The sequence below is a fragment of the Arvicola amphibius genome, chromosome 7 (genome assembly GCF_903992535.2).
Source record: "Arvicola amphibius chromosome 7, mArvAmp1.2, whole genome shotgun sequence".
Taxonomy (NCBI): domain Eukaryota; kingdom Metazoa; phylum Chordata; class Mammalia; order Rodentia; family Cricetidae; genus Arvicola; species Arvicola amphibius.
In genome coordinates this window covers 118,294,846-118,321,936 of record NC_052053.1, presented here as the reverse complement: position 1 = coordinate 118,321,936, position 27,091 = coordinate 118,294,846, and the positions used below count along the sequence as shown (strand labels likewise).

The 27,091-nt window shown below is 44.6% G+C and overlaps 1 protein-coding gene across 1 annotated transcript; it reads left to right on the top strand.

Annotated features, from left to right (window-relative positions):
- The first annotated feature begins 9,160 nt into the window (after positions 1-9,160).
- Pax9 (paired box 9) lies at positions 9,161-26,805 on the top strand. Its single transcript, XM_042055413.1, has 6 exons — positions 9,161-9,363; positions 10,564-10,684; positions 11,334-11,522; positions 13,466-14,186; positions 16,856-16,998; positions 26,551-26,805. The coding sequence occupies exons 1-6, from the start codon at positions 9,161-9,163 to the stop codon at positions 26,803-26,805; spliced, it is 1,632 nt and encodes a 543-aa protein (XP_041911347.1).
- Positions 26,806-27,091: the final 286 nt, after the last annotated feature.

Below are 27,091 nucleotides of genomic sequence, written 5' to 3'. Positions count from 1 at the left end.
TTGATGGCACACACCTGTAATCCCAGTACTGGGGAGGGTGGGTGGAAGTCCAGGAGCTCTGGCAGTCCCTTACCCCATACATGGTGAGGCTAACCAGGGCTAGATGGCGAGACCCTTTCTCAAACAACTAGAAAAGTCAGTTTAGAGTCTAACTTTATCAATCTCATTGCCTATTTTTGAAAAATTGCTTGCATACAACGATTTAACCGTGGTTAAATAATTTCCACAAACTTCCTGCATCGCCAACCTGATCTCATGAAGACAGCAAAGCTGAAGACTTTTCAACCTTCAATAAAAAAGAAGAGGACTTTATGGCTGGGGTGAAAAGGAGCTGGTGAGCTAAGCCAATGGGGCAGTCTGCCTTTACTATGTGCAAAAGCATTCAGACACATGGCGACCCTTTCGCAATAAAACTTTATTGATGATCATTTGAAAGTTATAGCAACTCCAAGGTTATAAAACTTGCCATAAAATACCAAGCAGTCATTAGTTTACCTGACCTCATTTCAATATAAGCTTCCACAAAACATTTTATTTTGTTCCTTCCTATAAGTGGAGAAAGGCTCTCGAGGAGGCTAAACACAGCAGCCTTTGAGAACCCAAGATCTGCAATTTGACATCCTGACCTTCATGTCTACAAATAAACATTGAGATTTACATTCTAGTCTTCCCTGCAAATATGACTATGGGGATGCTAAGGACAGCTATGTTTCAGGTCCAACCATCCATTTGTGGAACATGGCCCAACTTCAAATTTAGATGAGTGTTGTGTCTCTGGAAAATCTGGGCATCATCTTTAAGAGTTGTTAAGGCCATTTATGTTGTAAATCTAAGGAGCAAATGGTCACATGTTGTTTGTCATGTGACCTGAAGAGTGGGTTGTCTAAAAATACAATTGGAACATAGAGGAACTGAGAGATCAATGAACCATCTTACACCCTTAATCATGAGTGAAGAAGAAGGCAACTGCCCTGGCTGAGCTGAGCTCTTTGGACTCCACTGTAGAAAAGAATTCAAACCAATATACCAAGAAACTTGCATGAGAGAAGCTAAACTTTGTCCAAAAAAATGTCAATTTGTTCAGCTCACTGCAAGTGTGGACTTAAGCTACAGATCAGAGACCCTGCCAGAGAACACCCATAGCTTCTCATGGTCCACTTTGGTCTGGCTGAAGCTCTTGTTCTGTGAATGCTACATGAAAGCTAGGCTAATTTTCCTGCTTTTAGGGCAAAGGGAGTGGTGAGCAAGTACAGAGGGTAAGGCTGACCTTGTGCTAGCTCTGTGGTAATTTCTCTGGAACATGGAAAGGTCTGGATACACTTTTCATGGGTTGTTTAAAACATAAGCTTCAAGATAGAGCTGAGCATATATGCATTTATGGTGGTTTAGGAATCTAAATTAAAAGAGAACTGCTTTATGACCTCACTGGAACTCGTCTTGATAATGTTATGCTTAGTTTCCTGGTGCGCCTTAAAATATTTTGGGGGATTTCATGGAATTTTAACCAGAAAAGAACAACTTAAAAAGTCAAAACTTGGTGCAAAATTCTACTTTCTTCCACTGAATGGTGTGTAACTTGTGGTTGGCAGAGGAAGGTAGCATATCCACACACAGGGAGAGGGGGAGCTCAGGAAAGAGGAATATATAGGAGGAAGCCTTCGAAAGAGCAAACTTTCCTGGTGTCCAGTCCCCCCTCTCCAAACTTGGTAGGTACTTTTAAGTTGTCATGTTATAACCCACGTGCACAAGAGTTGCCTTGCAACAAGAAAATGCTACTGTGTTTCTACAGGTTACCATCAACTTCCAGGAGTGGGGAGGGAGGAAGGCTGTGGACCTATAGCCTAGGGACTGAATAAGGTATTTTTCTCAGGCTTGGAAACAAAGCAGAAATTGGAGCTGTTGTTTAGTGATAGAGCTCTTGACTATGTGTGAGACCCTACATTTGATCTCTACACTGAAAAAAAAAAAAGTGCAGGGATTTTAAACTCAGACCTTTGAGCTTGGGGACATTTTGGAAAGACTCTTACAGTGTGCAAACATCCAGGATAAGAAGACCAATTGTCCTTATAGCTGAGATGATTACATTTATTTATCGAGATCCACATGAATGCACAAACTTATCGGCAATAAGATATCCTTTAGTGATAGCAGAGAAACTTAACCTATGGCATTTATATAGCTTTCTGTTGTGAATCCAAGTATCCATTTTGCTTTTAAGATTTGTGGAGAGGATGATGTAAGGGAGAAAAGGAGAAAAGGTCTTTTTTTTTTAGGTTGTTACAGAAAATAGATCTCCTTTCCTCCATCAGCATCTGTCTCAAGGAAGGCCATCCAGACATCCGATACTGATGTTTTACTGTGGTCATATGGCTAGGTCACTAGAGACCTCTAGGCAACTCTGTGTGAGCATTTCATTTTCAGGGGCTGACTTCAGGAAGGATGCAGTTGAAGTCACTTTCCTGATTGTCCCTGTGACCAGATTCTAGTACCTAAGTGGACTCCTAAAGCGCTTTTCAGTTTTAAGAAGATTGTAAAGGACAGCGAGACACATGTTTCATCTGCTTATATTCTGTTCTGCTCAAAAGCTTTTTAAAAATGTTCACAACATCCTGTTTCTTCAAGTGTTCTCATTTGCTTTTCTGGATGACTAGTTAACTAAGGTTTAAGTAAATGATGAGGGGTATGTCTCCGGATGCTTTACAATACATTTGTTTGTATTTTTTTTGGACAGCTGGGTGATAGAATTATGAAATTTCAGATTGTATCTCGGGTTCTGGTGACACGTGCAGACTGCATAACTTTGCCCTCACGCTTTATTGAAACTAGAAACTTTCCCAGAAGGGAAAGTGCAGGTTTTAAGTAGTGTCATCCACGTGTGTGTATTGCTCATGCCTTCTACAGAATTCAACGTTATTAAATCTTTTTTACCCTAGGGGTATATTTTCCTCAATGAGACTAATTTGGTCTAATAGAAATAATGCTGTCTCCTATGCACCTAATACCTTTATCCCCCAAACATCCATGTGCCTTAGCGGTTCCATGATGAAACACATTGATCCTAGGGGTATGGCCAGAAGCCCATGGCTCATCTTACAGGGAAACTACAAGGTTAACCCTGTGTTTTCTGTCCTTTCTTTCTTCTGACTTCCTTTCTGTCATGGATGGAATGCCAAGCCTTAAGATGATTTTGTTTCCCAGCTAAATGTTACAAGCAAGTCTGGTTCTTAACTACACTTGAATTGGAAGACGAGACCAGGGGAAGATTGATTTTGGAGGTCATAATCTTTAAATAATTTGGCTACATTGGAATTTCCAGAACTTTAATAAATAGCACGTCTCCCTCTACTAGAGCCTCTCCTATTGGGGAAACTATGGATGGCAGAATGTTTTTGTTGTTCTAAAACAACAACAACAACAAAAATCAAGAAACTGAAAAACGAAGAAACCAAGTATCTCCTTACATCAGTTCCCACTCGCGGACTTCGTTTTGTGTTAGAGCTGAGGAAAGGAGTAGGATTGATTTTGAACAACCAAGCTCTTTGTCTTTAGTGGCTGAGCTATCTGAGAAGTCAGCGAGCTTTTTTTTAATTGGCTTTTTGTGAATTATAAGCTAATTTGCTCTCCTTAGCTTTAAACCTCTTTGTCAATACCTACCATGTGATTTTTTTTTTTTTTTTTTATCTAGCAAGCAGCGCTAAGATCTGCTGGTTCGATGCATTTACACTGCAAAAGGAACCTGCCCAGTCTAGTTGGCTGAGATGCCTTCCTTTTCAGAAGAGAGGCCAGCAGTGGTGGCAGTCCTGGTGGCTGGAGTGGCTTGCTTAGAAAGACTTGTTAATGAAGCCAGGGTGATTTAACCTAACTAACAGAATTTTGATTTTTCTATTTCCTGACTTTCAGGGGGTTTACATCTTTAGCCTTAAACTGGCATTATGAATGATTTTTTTTCCAGCATCCAGTAATGGGATCATTATTTCTCCCCCTAGTGAAAGGCTGTCTCTAAGAACAGAACCATGTGTTGGGGCAGAAGGCAATCCCAAAGGAACTGGATAGGAATCGCTCTGGCAGTAAAAAACAGCTAAGGGAATTTGTGTTGTCAGCTCGCCAGAACATCAGATTCACACCTCCGGTCCTGCAAGAGGTGCTAGGGGGCTTTAAAAAAGTCCTCTGTAGCTGTGACCTTGGCTTTCTAGCCCACAAAACAGGGGCTCACCCTTGAGCTGCTGTCTTGATCCTGCAGGAAACAGACTGGCCTTCTTTTCCCAGTCCTCAGATCCTCCCCAGGATCTCTGTCCAGATTGGCAGTACTGGTACAGCTGCAGTTTATGCTGGACACTGCATTTTGGGCGCTAATCTCCAACCAACAGAGCCCCATCCCTTCAGCCATTAAACCCTCTAGGCTGAATATAGAGCACAATGGAAACCACATCGCGAGGCGCGCCTCTGCTCTCTCCTGTAAGGCAGACTTTAATAAGAATTAGGACAAAACACAAAGTGTTGTTACTCTTGTCTATCAGCTCCCCCTTTCCTAATTTCTCCCCTCAAGAAATCACCTTTTTACTTTCTGTGTTCTGTGCCCATCCTTTTCCCTTTTTAAATTAAATACTTTGTCAAAAGGCTACATGACTAAGATACACCCTTAAACGCCCCATGTTTCTGTTTTACAATGTACAGGTAGTTTTGCTAGATGTGTAAATTGTTTCACTATGTGAATAATCTTTGTTTTTTAAAAAAAACCAAAAACACAATTCTGCATCTGTGCAAAGGACAAAAGTCAACATTATTCTTTGGTTTTCAACTAAAACAGAATTTAGGCAAACTGGGCTCCTGATAGAATGCTTCTTGCCCGGCATGCATGAGGCCCCGAGTTCGAAGCTTAGCACTGCAAGAAAATAAAAAGATGTGAGTTAATTTATACTAACTTTACTACATTTTGTTGTTGAAAAGGCAAGTCATGTAAAGTCGGCAATCTCCCCCAACTCCACCCTTAAAAACAACTGTACTTGGTGTGGAAATTCGTTTACTCTGTAATGATATACTGTATTGTCTACATCTTAGTTTAGTAAAGGAAGAATTAGACGGATGGTGGGGTGTTTCATGTATTTTCCTTAAGCGTCCGTGTTTCTGTTGAAAACTGCTTGGTGTGTGTGTGTGTCCCTAGGCTATTTTCCCAGAGACCCCCTTTCGTAGAAGAGGGGTGGGTTTACTGCCTCCTACTCGTTCAGACTTGCAGCCTGTCTCCACTGAGGAGCCTGCTTGGGGTGTGGAGCAAGGTCAGCTTCTTAGGCACCGATCGCTTGGGTGGAATTTTTAGACAGGCATTGGCAGAAGTAAGAAAGGTTTTCTCTGGTTTCTTAGAAGGGAGTTTCTTGAAGCAGTCTGCGGGTCCTACCTGCGCCTGTGCAACCTCCAGCGAGGGTCAAGGCTAGGAAGAAAAGAAAACTCGTAGCTTACTGGGACCTGGCTGGAGGCTGGAGAAGTTTCAGGAGGTCGACTGCTTTTGGAATGCTGCTTCCTGCCTCCACAGCTCTGGGTCACCAATGCCAAGATGCGGGCTGTGACACCCTAGTCTGGAAGGGAATTTCAGTTGAAAAAAACATTTTGAAATTCCCATAGTTCAGCCGTCTGGGAAGTGACTTTGCTCATCCCCTCCCCCCACAAAACAAAAACAAAAAACAAAACGAATTCACCTTGGTCCAAAGATAAAGCAAGTCTTCCAAGCCAGTAAAGATCCTTGACTGGAGGGGACCAAATCTAAGCTTTCTCTTCCCTTGGTTGCCATTTTTCTCAGAGCTCACTAGAGTCATTTTGTCATTAAACGTGAAACAATTCACATCTTTGCTATCTTCAGGGAAATGTAAGCAGGGAAGGACCTGACCCGGCTTCCTGACGCATCTTCAGGAACGAAAAGGGGCCGCTGCAGGGGCTCTGCAGAGAAAGTGCAGCTACCACCACCTCATGCACTTTGGGGTCATTTGGATTCACCAACTGTGTTGATAACCTGTTCTAATTTTATTGTTCTAGGCACCTTTTGGTTTTGTTCCCACTGTAGTGATCTTTAAAGGAAACACACACAGGGATAAGCCAACACAAAACCCCAGAAAAGCCAAGATGAAAGTTTCCCTGCTTGGGTTGACAAGCTGAGAGTACACCCAGAATCATGCCTGTCCTGGCAGTTACAAAACAAACTGAACTGAAAGAGCAAAATTTCCTTTGGCCATGAGGCTGGGCCTGGCTGGAGGATGCCCGACTCCCTTCTTTGCCTCCCTGCTCCAGCTTACTTGGTACTAGGAAGGGCCAAGAGCTGGGGTCCAAGTTCGGTTTCCCACTCTCTTCTGGTCAACAGCAACCTATTCAGCTGGCATTCTGTTCATGCTGAGGTGTCCTGGGAAGCAGGTTCTCTTTGACAGACTATATGTGTTAGACTTAGGAGAGGTTCTCTTTTCTAAGATGTGTGGGAGGCTGGGGACTGTCCACTTTTTTTGTGGACACTTGCAGTAGGGAGTCTTCTCTGGTGCCTTTAGTGCCAAGCTATTCCCGAAGGCTGGGGAAATGGGAAGAGCAAGAATAGTAGGGGGCTATTGGGCTTCTGATTTAACTCCAGGTTGATGCGCATTGCGACCTCCTTTAGACGTTTTAGGTGTTCACCTTTAACCTACACCCGCCCGCGTTTCACCTGTTGTAAAGTGGAGACAGGAACATCGCCCGCCGCCGCCTAGGAAGGTTATTGTGTTTGACTTCCTTGGCTCTCACTAAATAGTGGGATGAACTAGCAAAGAATGGGTCCACCATTCCCCACCTTCCTGTAGCGGAGGAACTACTTTTCAGTCTCTAGCTTTCCCCCAGCCCACAGGGCAAGGACAACAACAAATCAATGATCCAGAGGGGTCCCCGAAGGAGGTGATAAAAATATCCTGCAAGGAAAGAGGTGTGGGAGGTGTTTCCATTAACACGAAAAGAGCAGTGTTTGGGATTTAACGCTTTGGCGCGTGATGAAGCCTAGTGTGTTATTTGAAATACAGCAAAAAGTTAAGACTATAGGGTGAAATGAAGCCTTTGAATTTTCAAACGCCCTTCCCAGACTTGTCCGAGCGGATCCATAATCCCGCGCCTGTAGGTGGCGCTGCAATGAGGTACCTGGACGAAGAGAACGCCGTCTGAGGACTGAAAGACATTAAGGGGGGGGGGGATCTAAGAAAATTTCCATAGCTACCTTTCTACCTCTCCACTCCCTCCTGCTGCCTTTATTTCGGGGGAATAACGGGGACAACACCGCAAGACCAAACGCTCTGGTTCTTCACGCAGGGCTGCTGCTGAGAGCCCAGGGAGTGCTGGACCTAGAAGTCCAACCTCTAGATTCAGTGTCTAGGTGCGAGGCAACATCCTGTCACCAACTGTTGGGAGAGATCGCACAGTGACTGATTTCCAGATCGCGGCATCAACGAATATGCTAGTGATTCTTCTTGCAGCCTGATTCAGAACCTTCAAATACCATACATAAAACGGGTCTAAAGCGATTTGCCCCTAGCTGAGCAGTTCGCGTCCATCCAAAGGGCCTAGGGCTGCAACCGGGCCCCAAGGAGAGGAAGCACGATCTCCAGATCCCTTAGCCTGTGAGCAATCCCGGATCACCCAATAACACGGTGTGAAGCATAACCCTACTACCATAACCCGCACCTCACTCCCGGTTAGCAAGTGCTGTCCAGAAACCAGGACTAGAGGCACGGCCTGGTTCTCCCTTATCTTTTACAGAAAGCTCTAGGCCATCTCATTGCACTAGCACACGCGCCCGCCCGAAAGGGAGATTCGCAAACAACTGTACTAAAGGTCCGGCATTTTTGCTCCCTCCCACCCTTGCTACCCCCTCCCAGCCACCAGTTGCAACTTTCAGCGTCGGAAGCTCAAGGTCATCGAGTGGCTGTGGCCCACGTCCTGCTGCTGCAGTAAATCGTTACTAAAATTGCAACCGTGGCAAAGCGAGGTCCGCTTCTGACAGCTACAGGGTCAGCCTGCTCCACCCCCCCCCCCTACCTTCTCAGCCGCTATCCCTCTGTAGAGACCTGATTCATGGCTACACTTTCTGTCCCTCAGCCACGAGTTTTACTCCTTGAACAAAATACTTCCCTTTCATTTGAGGCTTTAATAAACAAACGCAATCGTACCGCAGGAGGCTCAGAGACGTCCTTCTGAAAGCAATTCTACTGTTGAAAACTGAAAAATGGGTGTAATTTGCGTTCAGAAAGCGATGTTAGGGTCACAGCAATTTCCCGGGCCGTTATTTATTTTTACTTTAAAGTCTTTAGGGAAGATTTGCTTATATACTCGGAAATCTTCCAGTATGAGAACCCCAGCGAGGGAGGGGGGCTGGAGGTGGAGAACAATTACTGAGTGACGCTAATATGGGGAAACTGAAAAGAAATGTCGATTGTTTTTATTGTAATAGAAGGAGTGAGCAAACAGAAAAACCAACCCCGGCTGATCGGAAACAGGCAGGCGGAGAATGAAAAGTGGGTTTCAGGCCGCAACAGGCCCCTCCCTCCCCTGGCCTGAGAAAGTGAGAGCCGGCGCTGAGCGCTCGCTGGACCCTACAGCCTCCAGCACAGGCTCCCTGCGACTTTCCAGTCCCGGCACACCCGGAGCATCTTCCCAGCTCTTGCCCTCCCTCCTACAGCCTTACCTGCCACAGAAGAGGAAAGGGTCTCGGTGTGCGTGGTTCGTCTGGCCGAACGAAGGCCGAACAGCCAGGAACAAAGCTCCGAGAGTCCTGGGGCTCCGCTTGGGGTCCCCTGTAGCTTCTGGTTGCGCTGGATCGCCAGCAGCGTCGCCGGCGAACCAAGGCCAACAGGTCAGTGTGTGCGTGCCCCTCCCTCGCTGTCCTTCTACCCTAGGCCTGGCTGAGGACCCCTGCAGGCTGGCCCTGTCCCCAGATTTCAGTGGTTGTTTCCTCTAACTGCCGCTGCCACCCGGGGACTTGAGACACAAATTTGTTGGGCGAGCCTCCTCGGGTGGACGTGGCCTGGCTGTGGGAGCGGGCTGCGCTGCTTGCCCCGACATTTGCCGGGAAGCACAGTGGGTGAAGGAGCGCAGACCCAGCATGGTTGGCCCTAATCGAGCGCCCAGATAATGAAGGAGCCTAATTGCTTTTTCTAAGTCAAGCGCAATGCAAAATGCGGTATACTCACCCTGTGCCCCGAGTGCTGTAGAGGAACCGGACTCGAGGTCCAGCCTTTGCCTTAAAGTGTCTCCCGAGCTCACTGCCTCTGAAATTCCACGTCCCGGAGCTCGACTCCGGCTGCCTCTGGGGGCTCCCAATGATCCTCAGCAGGGCTTGGGCCTTGCTGGGTCCATTTTGCTCCTAGCAGGGTACAAGCTGCGGAGTTCGGTTCCTAAGTACTCTCCCCTACTTCCTGCGTTCACGGCAACTGAGGCAGAGAAAGGCCTGCACGCGCACAGAAACTGTCCTTAAGTACTGGCTGAGATCAAATGATGGTTTCCAGAGTTGCTCTCAGTCAGGAGTGCCGCGATGCGCGATGCGTTGTACACGGCCTTGGGAAGAGCTGGACTCCACTTTCTGCACGGCCTTGGGAAGAGCTGGATCCCTCTTTCTGCGCATCTTTTAGACTGCGCTAGTGCCACAGGTGGCGGGTCCGTGACACTGGGACCCCTGACAGATTTATGATGACTTTACGAGCGTCTAGCCGGGGTCGTTGGGGGGCAGAGTTGAGTTCAGCTGAGGAGGAGAAGCCCTACGGCAAACGCTCCGAAGCACTGTGCGGGCCTAGCTGCTCCTGCGTCTCTGGGTTTGACTTACACAGGAGGCTGCCCAATGCCGAGTGTGTAGAATCCTGGACAAACCTCCTCCTTCACACCCTCTGGTCCTCCAGCTTCCAGTCTTCTACTGAGTAAATATTTACCCAGAGAAGGGGTCGCCCCAGAGGAGGCCTTAGCGCCTAGGGAAAGGCTTTTAGCTTCTCTCTGGCCTGTGCCAGATGCAGGCCTTTCTGGCTATGTTTTGGTTTTGGTCTTAAATTTCTCCCTTTAGTAGAATTTCTCCCGATTCCTGTATGACCACTTGGATCCAGACTTCAGTAACCAGGGACTCTGGCCCTCAGTGATCCTTGCACTTTCTTGAAGTCCTGCATCCCTATGTGCACTAAGGCTCACTGGTACTAAGTATCTACCCCCATCTCCTCCCCATTGTGCCTCTCTCTCTCTCTCTCTCTCTCTCTCTCTCTCTCTCTCTCTCTCTCTCTCTCTCTCTCTCTTCTCCTCCTCCCCCCATTTTTGCTACACCTCCAGGGATCACGGGCTCCTTGGCATCCAGGGCACTCTGTGCCCACAGGAAGGAAGGTTCAGCACTGGCCACTTCTTGGAGATGACGTGTCTCTTCTCTGTTCCTGCATCTCCAGTTCCTAAAGTCCCTAAGCCCCGAGTTTGTTTTGTCATGGGTGCTGAGTGTCCAAGATTGACTCACTCTGTGCTCTCCAGAATGCTGTTAGGAGGGCCTGAGGAACACTGAGGTGAGAACCTATGTCCAGTAAAATGCTACCTGTGCATGCCCAGGGCAGGCACAGCAGCTAAGACTGTGAACCATCAACTGCCAGACCCAGCAGACAGAAAACCTAGAGATGTCTATGGACCTGTGCAAGATGGAGGGAGATGTGTGACAGCTAAAGGATTTGCAGTGACAAGAATGCTGTGTATTAAATCCCCAAGCCAGAACGCTAGACACACAGGTCTCTCCATCACTCTGGGTTAATGAAGTTAGTTAGATTCTCATTAGGACACCAGGTCTTGGCACTCCACAGGCTGGACACGATGTCCCTACATACCAGTTCAGAGGAGTGTGAAATCCTCAATGGGTGCCCCAAAGAGCAAAGAGCACACCTGAAGAACACTACTTGCATGGGTTTGCGGGTTTGCGTGGGGACAAAGGTTCCTCATCCAGAGGCAGAACATAATCTTCCCTGTGCACAAGTCTCAGGCGAAGTTATGATCTCCAATCAGTTCCAGTGTCACAAGACATTTATACAATAGCACTGAGGGGGTGTTGCTTCTGAAGTCTGGCTCCTCAAGGCTCTCCCTGTTACACAGCATCAGACTGTGCTACACAGAAGCATTGAGCAGGGAGACAAGGGTAAAACCACAAAGTCAAACTGTGCAAAGACTTTAAACATTTGAAACCGACTAACAAAAGCTAAGGGCCATGTTCAAGTATTTCTGTTTGTGACATCTTTCAAGATTCCTGACATGGTACACGACATTTGAAGTAATCTTTCAAACCCTTCACAGCTCAGTAATTTGAATTCAGAGCACATGCTCACACATCACAGAAGCAGGCACCTGGAGATGAGCGTTTGCTTCCAAGACAGGCTAGATTTCCTGGGTCTTCGTCAGTGGGGGGTCACCTGATTTCTCTGTCAGATCCGAACCCTCGGGAGAATGGTAGCACCATCCTACATCCTATGTGTACAAGAGGGGCCAGGTGTGATAGAGACCCAGTGTTATCGTCCCTTTCCCGTGTAAGACAAATCCCCCGACCATTCCAAATGCGTCTCTTCCTTATTTTATTCCGCTCTTCACATTCTTGGCATCATGAATTTCTTTGCCCCAAATCGTCCTCTCTTCTTTGGACTTCGGGTGAATGAAAGTGAACATCCACAGCTAGGCAGAACTGTAGAATCTCTGGTCGCTAAAATGAAGTCACGGGGAATTACATACAGACGCGATTACGCGATTACATATACGTGGCCTCGGTGTCCACCTTCTTGGGAAAAAAAAAAATCTTTAAAGGTGGCTCACTGGTATTGAGAACCCTGACACATTTTAACATCCAGGACCCTGCGTTCCGGGTGAATGAGGAGGGAGTGGGGAGGGGGTGGCCTCTGTCACAGCTCTCCAGGTATCAACCCTCCTTCCTGCACGGAGGTCTTTTGCTCTCTTTAGTCGGGAGTTTTAGAATTCTCTGCGCAGGACTAGGTCCCTGCCAGCACCCTCCTTGGTTTAGCCTCTCACTGCGGGCCTAGCCTTCTCAGGCAGGATACGAGAAGGGGTCTCCTTGTCCTTAACACCTCATGCTTCTCCCCAATGGTCTCTCCGTCTCTCCGATCGATCGTGAGTGGACTGAATTTGTGAGCAAGATTCTTTCTGACAGTCCCCAAAGGTCAGCATCGAAGGTAGTTCTCAGACATTCTCGCGTCCCAGAATTCCCTTAACTGTCGTGCCCGCTTGCTAACGTAGAGTCCTAACCTCCAATTTCAATTCTGAGAAGTCCATCTCTTCCCCAAGAGGTGTCCTTTGCTCCTACCCGCTTAAAGTCACTCAAACTGAGACCAAAGCTTCCATTCGCTTATTCAGCGTTTTTACCAGCTTGATTTTGCATTCTGTTTGTGGCGCCCCTGGGGGAAGATGTCAAACACTCATATTCATTGTATTTAGTCACCCAGGTGCGGAGCCGGCCTGAAATAGACAGCGGAAGGAGTTTCCCGGACTGAGCTGTCACTCACCGGTCTGCACCAATTACCACGCAGATTGCCCGCGGGCCCTCCTCTTTTGGGGTGTGTCACAAGTGAGTGATAGACTGAGCCGCCCGGCCCTGCTCAGCCCAGCCCACGTTGCTGCTTAGATTGAAATGCAGAACTCAAGCTTCTTTCTGCCCGGCACAGACTTCCTTTTACTCTTTCCTTTGGCACTCTCGTCGCCTCCTCCTGGGAAGAAGCCGAGGCACCCGCGGTTTGGAGCAGCGACAGGTCGGCCTAGTGAGAGCGAGAGAAAAGTTTCTTTCTGGGAGTGCGGAACTGGGGCCGGGTTGGTGTACAGCTCGGAGCAATGGGTGAGTGGCGGCTGGGGACGCTGTCAGAACCGGGGAGGGAGGGAGCGAGCAGGCGAGGGCGAGAGGGAGGGAGCTGGGGCGCGCGACCGCGCGACCGCGCTCTGTTGACTCAGAACTCGTCCCTAAGAGCCGTACGAACACGCCAAGGGTCAGCGGCAACAGGGGAGCAGTGGGAACTCCCGCTACCGGGTGGCAGTTGATGCCATTTTCTGATCTTAAGAGAAGAGGGCCGTGGCAGGGCGAGTACCGAGCTCCAGTGTCAACCCAAGTTTTGTTGCACACGTGTTTACACATGCAAACAAAACAGGACAAAAACAAAACAACCTCTTAACTTTCCCTGAATTCTGTCTAACCGCGCTGGGGGAAGAGGGTAAAGCGGTGGAGGGAAACAGGGGCCGAGCGTTTTGGTGCCAAGCAGGCAAGGAGGGGCGTGCTGGCGCTTCAGTAGCGATCTCCCCGCCTGCTTTGGAGAGTTTTGGGTGTCCCGAGCTGCCCCAGCTCTCTCTACTTGATTATAGCTGGAATGCTCCAAGCAGGAAGGCGGTCCGGCCGCAGTTTATTTGGGGCCATTTGTCCCAGGTCGGGACCGTCTGGTTTCGGGGCAGCACCATTCCAATCAGGAGGGTGTTATAGCCCTGTCCCCGGACGCTCGTGGACGCCGAGTGGCAGGCGGCTGTCCCAAGCAGCGGATGCGCGTTGTTGCGCGCTCTATATGCTCCTTTTGCAGAGCCAGCCTTCGGGGAGGTGAACCAGCTGGGAGGAGTGTTCGTGAACGGAAGGCCGCTGCCCAACGCCATTCGGCTTCGCATCGTGGAATTAGCCCAACTGGGCATCCGACCTTGTGACATCAGCCGCCAGCTACGGGTCTCGCACGGCTGCGTCAGCAAGATCCTGGCGCGCTACAACGAGACGGGCTCGATTTTGCCCGGAGCCATCGGGGGCAGCAAACCCCGGGTCACCACTCCCACTGTGGTGAAACACATCCGGACTTACAAGCAGAGGGACCCGGGCATCTTCGCTTGGGAGATCCGGGACCGCCTGCTGGCAGACGGCGTGTGCGACAAGTACAACGTGCCCTCGGTGAGTTCCATCAGCCGGATTCTGCGCAACAAGATCGGTAACTTGGCCCAGCAGGCTCATTACGACTCGTACAAGCAGCACCAGCCTGCGCCTCAGCCCGCGCTACCCTACAACCACATCTACTCTTATCCCAGTCCCATCGCGGCGGCCGCTGCTAAGGTGCCTACACCACCCGGGGTGCCGGCCATCCCCGGTTCAGTGGCCATGCCGCGCACCTGGCCCTCCTCTCACTCTGTCACCGACATCCTGGGCATCCGCTCTATCACCGACCAAGGTAAGGGGCTCAGAGGCGGGTTACTGAGCAGAGTGGGTTCCTGCACGCTGTCGGGAACCACAGACCTCTATCCCACCACCTGTGGGTTTTTCTTTTGGAAACCTAAGGAGTCTTCCCAGGGGGTGTCCTGATCTCATTAACTTGAAACTCTTGCCCCTCCGTTTCCTTGCCACACACACAGTCTGCAGCCTCATCTCAAACTACCAGACCCATAACATCCCCCCATCCCCAACACATGGTTCGCATTTTCCACCCTCCCCCGCCTCTCGCACACTTGCGGCCTCAGCCTGGCTAGTCTGCTTGGAGAACGCAGCCGGCGGACTTGGGGAGCAGTGGGGGAGGCCCAAGCCGGCTAGGGCCTGCGGGCTGCAGATGCTACTGCCTGTAACTTGCTTGCCGATCAGATGCAGCAGCTAAGAGTCCCGCACGCTGTGGAAATTGTATTATTATTCTCGGATTCTGGCAATCAGACCAAATTTGCTCAGGCAGGAAGTTCAAATGTCATCTAATTGGTTTCATTCTTATGCTTCATTTTCCTCGGAAACCGAGGTCCAGGTTCGTTCTCTCTCTCTCTCTCTCTCTCTCTCTCTCTCTCTCTCTCTCTCTCTCTCTCTCTCTCTCTCTCTCTCTCTCTCTCTCTCTCTCTCTCTCTCTCTCTCTCTCTCTCTCTCTCCTGCAGTTACAGTGACAGTTGCTTGACGGTTCGCTGTTGTCCTTTCTGCTGCTGCTGTCTCTGGGTGTCGCTCCCCGACAGGCTCCCGTTTACCTTACAGTCCTCGGGTACTGGGAAATGCTAGTGGCAGTTGGACCCCTTCTCGCGCAGGTTTTCAGCCTGAACCTTGCGCGGTCCTGAGTGTCTTTTCTGCTTGCTCAGAAAGATCCCCAGCACTCTGCACCCGAAGACCCGGCTTCCCCGGGAGGCTTGGGTTTGTTTTCTTTTTATTGTGCTGCTAAAAATAAAATGTAAAAGACATTAGCTTTGTTCTTGGAGTAGGGAGAAAAAGAAACTTAAAATGTTTTATTCGCTCAATTTAATGCCAAAATTTTCAGTGTAAGGTTTAAGACAGGCAGAGGGAAAATTAAGGAAAGAGGAAAATATTTCCTGTAGGCATTTCTTGCTGTCTGAGTTTCCACCGCATTGGTACAATCACCTTTTAAAGTAACGAAAGCCGAGCGTGGTTTCTCCTCTTCTTGTTTTCTGACTGGGAATTGACCAGAGTTATTTGGAACTGGCTGGAACCTTAGTTGGAGATGTTGCCCTTGATTTATAGGATAAACTGACCTCACTGACATTTAAAGGAAGCCCCTGTTCGTGGGAACGTGTGCGGTCAGCAGAAATGGGGGCTCACAGGGGGATCTCAGTTTCTTAAGATAACTTCAGGCTTGTGCCCACCGACTGCCTTTTGTCTGGGAAGGCAAAGGCCAACAGGCCTGAACCGGCCATGGCTTCCTGCTGCAAAGAATGAGAATACGACCTTTTTCTTTGGAGGGGCAGGCGTAGTGAAACTAGGCAGATTCTTCTCTGGGGAGTCCTGCAGTCAGACCAAATGTCAGGTAGCAAAGTATAGGGTAATAGAAGGGAGTGATGGTTCCTTGTAGATGTTGCTGTCTATTTATGATGTCACTTTTAAACAACCAGGTTTCTGATAAATGTGTGCTTTTCTCCAAATGACCACGCTTTGAAGAACCTGTATCAGATAGAAGTGTCTAAAATCAAGTTTAAACAACACCGTCAAATTTCTATACACAGGGCCAAGAAACAAATGTCTTTTCTTCAATATGCATAACTGAAGATATTTTGGCAATCACCTCACTATCTCTTTTTTATGTTTATATATCCTTTTAGAACAGAAAGATAGACACATGGCTTTAGCCCTTTTCTTGACAGCGAGTTCTACTTTCATTCTCTTAATGATTTATTTCATCCTCGCTTTCTAATACTTAAAAAAAAAAAACCCTTCTTTATAGTTGACCCTCACGGTACTTCCAGACTTAATTTTAAAACTACGCTCATAAACTTACGTATTTAGCAGGCAGAGATTGTCGGGAAGTCCCATATACACACACGATGTATGTTTTGCATGTGCATTGTGGGCATCGTTCAGTTATTTGTTTGCAAAGGACTTTGCAGCTCTTTTGTTCTGTCTTATTGACATAACTATCAGATGTCCACAATGCAGCGAGCATTTTTCAGGCTGTCTCTGAGCAAGACACACTTAAACCAGTACACCTCTATCCCTCATTTGTCGCCCCCACCACCACCACAACAAGCGGCAGTCAGGTTTTTGCCACTTTCCTTCAGTAAGGACAGAGGTGAGGAACAAATATGCGACTTCACGGGTTTGGGTTCTTTCTTCCATTTGGAAAAATTCTCTTTCAATCCTTTCCCTGAGAGATCAAGAAGGGAGAAAGGAACTCTAAACAAAATTCCGTCAGGCATGGGTGAAACTTAATTCAAAGGCCTACTTCCAAGTCATTAAAACTTCTCTAGGCCCTAAGCTGAAAAACGAGGTGTCTACGCTTGGGCCCAGCGCCGGTAGGAGTCCTAGAGCAAGGGAGCTGACCCAAGGTCTCAGCCCCAGAGCTTTGTGGTTAGGGATTCGGGTCTTGTCTCAGGAGGGGGCGCACGGGTTGAGGCCAAGCCTGACAACTCTCTTCCACCTTCTCAGGAGTGAGCGACAGCTCCCCCTACCACAGCCCCAAGGTGGAGGAGTGGAGCAGCCTGGGCCGCAACAACTTCCCAGCCGCGGCCCCGCACGCAGTGAATGGACTGGAGAAGGGGGCCTTGGAGCAGGAGGCCAAGTACGGGCAGGTGAGGAGGAGAGGGCTTGGCCAGGCGGGCCTCCTGGTGCGGGGGACTGGGAGATGGAAGGGGACGCAGAGTCTTTCTGAACCTCGACGGGGGGCGGGGGGGAACCCGGGCTGGCGACCCACGGGTGCCAGGAGATGGATCCCGGATTGACTGAGTCCAGGCGGAATGCTGAGTAAAAAAGCCTGACGTCCCGCTGCACGTGTGACCCCCTAACCCTTCCACCACACCCAGCAGTCACAGTTAACCCCAAGGCCGAGCTTCGGAATGGCCGGCCTTGGGGTTCAGAGCAGCACCCCGCTAGCGGGATGCAGCCGGGACACCGGCAAGCCAGAGTCGCAGGACTTGTAGGAGGCTGCGGGGCCCTGTGCAAGACAGTTCCCCTGCCTTGTCCGGCGATAATGGAAGAGGGGCAACCAGATAAACGTAATAAAGTTACCATTTCCCGATTAAAGGTCACATCATAATTTCCCAAGGGAGGTTAGTGAGAAAACCTCAAATTATACGGACTGGCTGTGGACCGTTTAATTTTCCTTTCCCTCCCCCTGGCCCTCCCTCTACTCTCTGAAGGAAAATTTAAAACACTAGTGTTTCTTTTTCTCTCCCCCCTCCACCCCGCCTTGAGAAGAAGTAAGCAGCCGCCACACTTTTGTGTGAGTCCAAATTCGTCAGTATGCTAGAATGAAGAGTTCAAAACTCAAAGGCGGACTTAAAGCAGTTTAAGTCATTTACGGAGTAGACCCCACCTACAAAGCGACAAAGTACTTAGTTTTATCATAAAGCCTTAAAACGTTATTTCTCTCGTTAAAACCAGTTATAATATTTATTGGAACGTATTATTCTTATCTGTTGGGGGACATCTTAACTATAATTTTCTCTAACAAAGTACATTTCTATTTCCTAGTCCCTCTCGTCAGGATGCATTAGTAGCTAGATATTTCCTGGCAAATAGGACTCAAAACAACTAGGAAAGAAAGGTGCTTTTATCAGTCTGTTTCTACTGTAGAGAATGCCCATGAGGTAGCATCAGCAAATTCACCATTTTCTTTCGCAAAGACCTGCCTGGAACAATGAGCTCACAGAGGCCACGGTGGCAACCAAGGGTTAGAAGCCTGGTGCTTTGGTACCGCTGCTTCTTAAGCAAGCTGTTGACCCATTTAGAGCCTCGGTTTCTTCATTTTCAAAATAAGGAAATAATAATTCCAACGCCAAAAGAGTAAGCAGAGTCAACAGATTTAGCTCTTAGAAAACATTCTTTAACCTCTGTAGTTATAAATGGCAATTAGAGAATGACTTTAAAAACAAGTGATATTCATATGCATTGTTTAGAAAATCCATAGTAAGAAACATTCACCAAGCATTTGTGACAAACAATAGTTCGAATACACAAAGCAACAAGAACAGTAGCCTAGCAAGCATTTAACAGGCGCTCACTGCCTTCCGCTACTCATTGCTCTTTGGAATCACACTGTGAAGTCTAGAGTTCAGGATAAGCTCCAGTTCCCACAGGCAATCAATGAACACCCTTCACCAAAAAAGCAGTTTCCTCACTCAGAAACCTCCAGAGTCCCTTTCATTTCCCCCTCCCTTGAATGATGTGTCTGCCGGTGAAGCATGTTTAGAAATGGCTAATTTATAATATGCTTTAAAACTAAACTGACAGTTTATTTAAAATAAATAGCATTTCAAGTAATTTGCTGTTTCCCTAAAACTCTCTTACAAAGAATTTTAAATTACTAAATTATGTTCTATAAAAACAAAGAACTTAAGGAAAAGGTAGCCAGATAAATGCTGTTTTAAATGTTGTAATACTTAAGAGAGCAGAACCCCAAATAACAGGATATTTCTGTCAAATTTATATTTGAAGAGTTCTTAATTGAAATGCTATCCCATACTGCCGTGTAGGCAGGTAATTCAGATGATCTACAATCACGACACAGAAAGAGTTTCTAAGCACAGCATAAATCTGTGGATACTCAATTATGATGAAGGTGGAAGATGGGTTAAGGAGGCCAACAGTTCACCTTAGACATTGATTTCTTGATGTAAATTACACAGAAACTCCTAAAAATTAATATGAGTAGGACTTGTATATGTGTGTATTTCTCTTGCAATATTCAAAAGTTAACTTTAATTTTACAAGTCTTACTCTGCCTACAAAGTATTGCCAGCATATTCTGATAAAAAGGATAACTCAGGGTCCAGTTGCCCTCCTGGCCAACAAAACTTGAAAGTTCTTGACAAAGGAAAACTGAATAAAGAATTGGCTGTAATTCATTTGGGCATTTGAAGTTGTAATTAATTGTTGTGCTATTCTTTAAATTTAGTTTCCTTTTGTGGTGCTGGGGTGAGGGAAAAAGGGGAATTCAGACTCAGAGCTCAGAGCATGTTTCCTTGGACTACACCTGCAAAATGACCCTAGAATAAGCTGGCAACTGAGCACTGAGCCTATCGCTTACCATGATCTGGAGTTTCTAGCTTCAGCTCAAACTTCAAAGATGCCTGATACCTAGGAATTAGAACTGTGTGCACCATGTTTCAAAATTAGTTTAGAATATCCAAATATATCTTACACATTAACGTTGTACTGTAACTCATATCGGCATTCCATTCAGAAGTCTTTGTTGACTAGGGTAGAAGAGTTTTTATCTTAGATTTTTCAACTACATTTTCCAACTATATTGGGCAGGAAATCCTTACTCTCATCTACTTGGGAAGGGAAACAATGTTTTCTTGTTCTTCCTATTTGATTTTCTTATGTTGAAGGCACAAAATTTCGACTTAATGGGATCAAGTGAAAAAATGAAATAGATAAACAGAGGTGTTGGCTATATTTGTCATTTTACATGGGATTTGGTAAATTAATAATTGATTTTATTTACACAATTCATAAATAAATGCACTGTTTTTGAAAAGTTTTCTCCAACTAGGCATGTTTCCTCAGAACAAACTGCTCACCTGCTATTGGTTTCCAGTATTTTCATTTTGAGGTCGAGTATGTTAATGGAGCCAGTAAATTTAATATAACATTCGTTAGCAATTGAGATGTCAGAAATAGAGACTAGTCTATAAATACTTGCACTAAAAATGTTCAGAATTAAATGAGTTGTGAAGACAGCTGAATTTAAAGATGCAGCTTAATCTAAAATTCTCATAAAGTATTTATTTGTGCATCATTTTAAGTGATGATATGTTGGAATCATCTTGTATATAATTTCCTAGTGCAGTATTTTAAAAACTTTGTTTGATAATTAATAAACAAGTAAATTTAAAAAACTGAACCCATTTTCCTGAACATAGTATTTTCATAGACAGAAATGAAGTTACCCTGAATTTTCTTCGCAGTAAATAAAGTGCTAACTTTTGTTAAATTAATTTATTATTTTAGAGAGAATGGAATTTTAGGCAAATTTCAGTAGTCTTTGAAATCCATTCTATTTTGACATACATGGTCTAATTTGATTAATTTTCAACCAATAGTATTTTAAAACAAATTTAATTATATATATATATATATATATATATATATATCTGTCATGTGAAATAGCAACACAAGGTAATTTAAAAGACTATAAAATCCAGATCCCTAGATGAAAGGATTCTGGATTTTTTTTATTATCTTATGTTATCTGAGGTGATTGACGTGCTAAATGATTTGATCATTGTACAATGTATACATATACTGAAGCATCACACTGTACCTGACAATTCTATATAAATATTGCCATATGCCAGTTGGGTACAAAACAAAATTAAGTCAGTGTAAGGCTATATCAGTTTTGATAACATTTAAGAAACATAAAATTTAGAAACGATTAAATACCATACTAGCTTCCCATTACCTAGAGACATTTGGACCTGCAATAGGGTAACTAAAAGTAATTCTCTGGGATGAGTGTTGAGCCATGTTCATGACATGGTTTGTTTTACTAGGTCATTACATAATAAAAAACAGTAGTTAGAGAGATAATCTCAGAGAAATAATTTATCAAAAATACCTGCTTATTTTCAGATGTGAAGTTGCTTTTTGTCCATGAAACTGATATTGTAAATATATGTGAAGCACAATTGTCTTTGTGGCCAAATATATTTTATCATAAAGCCAGGGTGAACTCCTGTTATTAGAAAGGAAGGGCCAAGAGGACTGGAGAAGTGGCCGACAGACAGACAGATTGCGGACAGTTAGACTGGTATTTACATTTTCTTTAAGAAACTGTTGAGTAGACCATTTCTAGAATTTGAAAAAACAGTCTTTAACTTCTAACTTCCAGACAGTTGTCATACCGGCTTTTTTTTTTTTTTTCTCTTCTCTCTTTCTTTTCATGGTCACCAGTGTTTGGATACTAATACATTTCCATTTTCTTAGAGTGGGAGGAATACAAGGAACAACCATAAATCAAATAGTGAAATGGCTTGGTGGAACTTTTATTTACTTTTGCCAACAACTTTATTCATTTGACTTGCTTGAAGTAAATACTTGGGTGTGGGGGGTTAGCTTTGTTTTGTTCTTAAAAATAAGAGAATCGTACCTTTGTGTTCACAAGTCTTCAGTAATTTGTTTATGAAATGGCCCTGATCTGCCCCATTTTGTGAGGATACAAGATGGTTAGGGCAGGTCCTTGTCCTCCAACAGCCTACCAACACAGCCATGTGACCACCTAACTCAAACTCTATTACAACATCAGTATTCCTCTAGAAGATCTCTTCTAGTGTTCATGAGATAAAAGCTGTCTTTTTTTCCTGAGACAACTCAACAAAGAAAACTAACTCTCCTGGGCATGGAATTTGTCTGTTTTACTTCGTATCAGTTAAATCTCATTTCCAAAATGAAGTAGAAGGTAGCTGGTTGTGAGGAAGACAGGTACAGTGTTCTTCCAGAGAAAATTCTTATTGCTTTCTTGGAAGATCTGTGTGAGAAGGGGGTTGAAGGGCTGGAGTCTTATTTATGAAATATTTAGGCAAAGTAATTTTCAGAAATGGGATTTCTATTACATTCCTATTGCAGGGTTTCATTTGGAAAATTTGTTTACTTTTCCCTTGAGATTCCGTATGTTGGTTGATTTATAAATCATATTTACAATCCAATTAAACAGTGTAATTTAGCATGTTTGCTCCTACTATATTTATGGTGTACATTTGCTAGTCTCCACTCAGCCTAATGAGCTTTTCAGATTAATTACATGCCCTTCACTGCGAACACTGAGCAGATTTGGGGCGTTGAAATTTGCTCCTTTACTGGAAAGCATAAACAACCCGGTGCTACCTGTGGCTGCGTTCCTTTGCTGTGGAAAATTTTACCCTTTCAGTGAGTTCTTCATAAATAGTGATCACTTTACCCAGTAGAGATTTATTACTTTTGCTAATGTCATGTTTCAAAATGAATAGTGAGAAAAATGGATATTTATTGAGTCACTGGAATGAATGCACAGTGAAGGAGGCTGGGGGCAGGGGCATTTTGAAGCACATTTGTTTTTTCTTGCTTATTCCCGCCCCCCGCCCCTAAGTCCAGTTTTGAAATCTGAACTCCCAACAGCAGAATGAGACATTAAGACAAAACTCTGTTCTTGTCCTGCTCAAGTCATAGGCATGAGGAAAAGCCGTCAAGAGTTAGTATTCTAAGGCTGAGAATTTCACCCCTTTAAGTGACCAGGTGCCTCTCTTTGTACAACATGAAGCTACGGCTCTCATCTTGTTGCTCCCTCTCAGGTTTTTCTACAACACAGAGGGGATTGCACTCGTAAACTGACAGCCAGTAAATACCATGGTGTTTTGTGAACCTTAAAATATTCAGTATTACCACAGATGATAACAAGGCAAGTTTGGTATTTTAGGTATGAGAAGTTGGGTAGACATGGAAAATTTAATAGGCGATGTTATATTTGAATGACTATAGTTACGGAGCAAATACAACACACAAAAGTAAGCTTAAGGCCTAGTGTTTTGCCTCCCCACGAAGGGAGCGTTATCTAAGGTGAGAGTCTGATCCAGTCTTTCTGTGGGTCATATTTAGGGGTGTGGTAATAAGTGGGCCCATGTAAGGAGATTTCAGACACAACAACAGAACAGCTTATACTGCATCAAGAATGAGGGTGTATATAGTAAATTCCGCCACCGGCATCCGGCCCAAAGGACAGGTAGGAAAAGTTTATCAGAGATGGAAAACAGAATTCAACAACAGATATTTTCTCCCAGATAGACCATTACCATGCATATTAAGTCTCTTGACATTAGGCACTTCAAAAATGTAGAGTCAAGTTTCTATTATTTTAAAACTAATTTTAACACTTTCCTTTTGTGCTGGAGATCGAACCCAGTGTAATACATATGCTAAGCTAAGAATATATTCCACCACTGAGCTATACTACCAGACCCTAATATTCTTACTTTTTTTTTTTTTTTGGTTATACATTGGTATCAGTAGTATTAAACACTAATTAATAGTAGGCAGGGACCAAACACAAATGTGGACACTATTTCCTAATTCTACTGGAATGATTACATTCCAACCTAATTTTTAATGCATCTTGGGGAAAATAAAAGTATAAAATAAAATAATGAATAAAAGCAATAATCTCTGGAATGCTAGGGTATATCCCATCTTTTCCCCTGCAACTTGATGCCCGCATAGATTTCCATTACCCTTGCTCTAAAGCAAGTTCTTTTGAGACATAATTAATTATTTTTAAAAAGGGGACATAAAGTTTTTTTTTTATAAGAGAAAAAATCTAACGAAGAGAGTTGAGTTCTAGGAGATGAAAGAGTTTTTTGCTAGGGCTGTGGTTTGAGGTTACATTACACTACCTTGTGACTGTCTAGGAAAACCACACAGTAAACTGCAGAAGACCTGCAACATCAGGCAGGAGTGATGGGCTTTAAATGCTTGCCCATTCTTCAACTTTCTAAAGAGCTTTGTGCATAAAAAGAAGATAGGCCAGGTGGTGGTGGCCCATGCTGTTAATCTCAGGACTCTGGAGACAGAGGCAGGTGGATCTCTGTGAGTTCAAGGCCAGCCTGGTCTACAAAGTGAGTTCCAGGACAGCCAGAGCTAAACCCTGTTTCTAAGCCACCTCCACCTCCCCTCCAAACAAACAAACAAACAAATAAAAATAAGAGAATTTCAGTTTTATTAAACAACAATATGAAGTCATGTTTTTGTTAATTGTTCAGAGTTTTCTTAAAAAGCCATCATTTGGGGAGCCCTTTGAAATACACTTTAATTTCGTCTGGGTATCATGGCACAGACCTGTGCTATCTGGTTGGAAGGCTAAGGTAAGAAGGACATGAGTCTGGGAACATGGTGAGACCGTGTTTAAAAACAAAAACAAAAGCTGGGAATAGTGGTACACACATTTAATCCTAGCATTTGGGAGGCAGGTGAATCACTGTGGGCTTAAGGCAAAACTGGTCTACATAGTGAGTTCCAGGATAATCAGAGATATATAGTGCAACCCTGTCTCAAAAAAACCCCAAACAAATAAAAAACAAAAATAAACAAAAAACCCAATCAAACAAAATACCCCCTAACTCAAAACAAAGCATTCAAATTCCAATTTAATTACAAGATTATATATATATATATTATATATATATATACATTAATCTTGCAATTAATATATATATATATATATATATATATATATATAATCTTGCAATTGTGATAAGTTGAACAGTTTATAAATGAGCTATTGTTTTTTGTTCTTGTTTTTAGAGACAGGATTTCTCTCTGTAACCCTGGCTGTTCTGGAACCTGATCTGTAGACCAGGCTGGCCTTGAACTCAGAGAGATCTACTTGCCTCTGCCTCCTGAGTGCTGGGATTCAAGGCATGTACTACCACCACCCACCTGAGCTATTGTTTATTAACCCTTACAATTTTCTAAAATATTTGGATATTTCTAGGTGCCTAGGACATAGGAGGTACTCAAGGATCCTTTCTCTTCTCTTCCATTTTTAAAAGAATACACAATGACAAAAAGAAGAATATAAGATATGTGATCTAATAGACCAAATATTTAAGATGAGGTTTTGTCAGAAGTCTGTGGGTAATGCTAATACACATCTATATATATTCTACAATATACGTGTGTGCATGTGTGTGTGTGTATGTATGTTTAGATATTCCTTTTATACTCAGAAAATAGGCCCAGACCTCACCATTATATTCTCATAAACGTGGAAATAAAAATGATGACCAAATGAGTTCAGAAAACAATTTTTGGAACTGAATGAGAAGGGATACAGTTTATTGGTGGATGGCGTACTTGGTATATACAAAGTTCTGGACTCAATCTGAGTACACACAAGAAAGCACTATTTCTGTCCTAACTTAATTGGACAAAGCATCTAATATGTGTCTGATTTACTGAGCTCTAGGGACTAAATCATCTTTTCTAATACAGTTCCAGTATTTACATGACTTTTTCACTAGGAAACATGTTGACACATTAGTCCAGTCATGTCATTTCCAGGAAACAAGATTTAGTCTTTATCTTTACAGAGTAGAAACTGAGAGGAAAAAATGAGCCACTTGAAGGGTGTGGAGTACTCATGCCAGAGAGGGATTAGAAATCAGGGTGTTTTTGGTGTTGTTAATAGTAACGATACCAACAATGATTTATTAGATGCCAAGAAAGCACTGGTTTCTAGACAAGCTTGCCTGCCAGAGCCGTTCCATTTTGTTTGAAAACAAAGATTTCACATTAAATTCATTTAAAGGGATTTATCCATATGGCTTTAAAAACAAACAAATAAACAAATAAAAACCCAAACTTTGCAAATGCAAAATTTCCAATTTCAAAACTATACATACTCAATTCATATTTGTGGAGAAAATTTCTTTTCTGATAAAACTGTGAAAAATATATTCCCAAACTTCATTAAGAAAACACACACACTCCAAACCAAAACAACAATAAGAAACTAACGTCAAAAACCCTTACTAGAAAAGTCCCAATTTTGTGTCCTTTGTCCAAATGGCATTTTCAACATGGCATCTTAAAATATGGCCCATGTTTTATTTAACCGAGGGTTTGCTCATTTTGAGTTTCTAACACAGCAGCCCGCACCTTGTGCCCTTCAGTCCTGGAAATGAAAGCTATATGAAACAGGCCTGGCACAGTGCTGTAACAAAGGAGCTGAACAAAACCCAAGTGCCAGGAAGGTTGACAAAGGCCGTGGAGAGCTGCTTAATCAGGGTTGACTCTTTCTCACCCTGCCTCGCCTTCGTAGACTTTCAAATCACAAAAGTAAGAACTGAATTTTCTGGCTGTAGCTTCCTCAAAAAAAAAAAAAAAAAAAAAAAAAAAAAAAAAAAAAAAAAAAAGTTTGCAGAAAGAACAGTATCTTGCTTTTCAGTACTGTGTTTGTTTAAGGAGCCAGACTGGATACTTTTAGGTCAAAGAAAGGTTAAAAGGAAGTCTAGGGAAAAAAAGACAGCCCAGAAGTAGAACCAGGATACTGTGAACTCAGTCCGAGTTCCTAGTCTGTGTCTGAGGACTGGAGAAATGTTGAATACTATAATGTGATTGTCTTTCTTTTCTTCTGTCTTTCCTCGCAGGCACCAAATGGCCTCCCAGCTGTGAGCAGTTTTGTATCAGCATCTAGCATGGCTCCTTACCCTACTCCAGCTCAAGTGTCACCTTACATGACCTACAGTGCTGCTCCTTCAGGTTATGTGGCTGGACATGGGTGGCAACATGCCAGCAGCACCCCTCTGTCCCCCCACAACTGTGACATTCCCGCATCGCTGGCTTTCAAGGGAATGCAGGCAGCCAGAGAAGGTAGCCACTCTGTGGCGGCTTCTGCACTCTGATGGAACTTCTATTTCCAGCCGCTTCACGTTGGTCTCCTCTCTCAGCAAATCCACCCCCTCTTCACACCCCACCCCTCCAGTGGTCCAGCCCTACTGCCTCGAGAGCTGGCTTTATGGATTCATAATCTCTGTGCTGATGACACTTAGATATTTCTTGTCGTAACTTCTTTCTTTTTTGCAGGAAACCTGGCATGACTTTAGGATTTAAAAACAAAAGCAACTTTAATGATCGAACAAGACATTTTTGTTGCCCGCCCATTGTGTTAGCAAAGTAAAGAAACCTGTA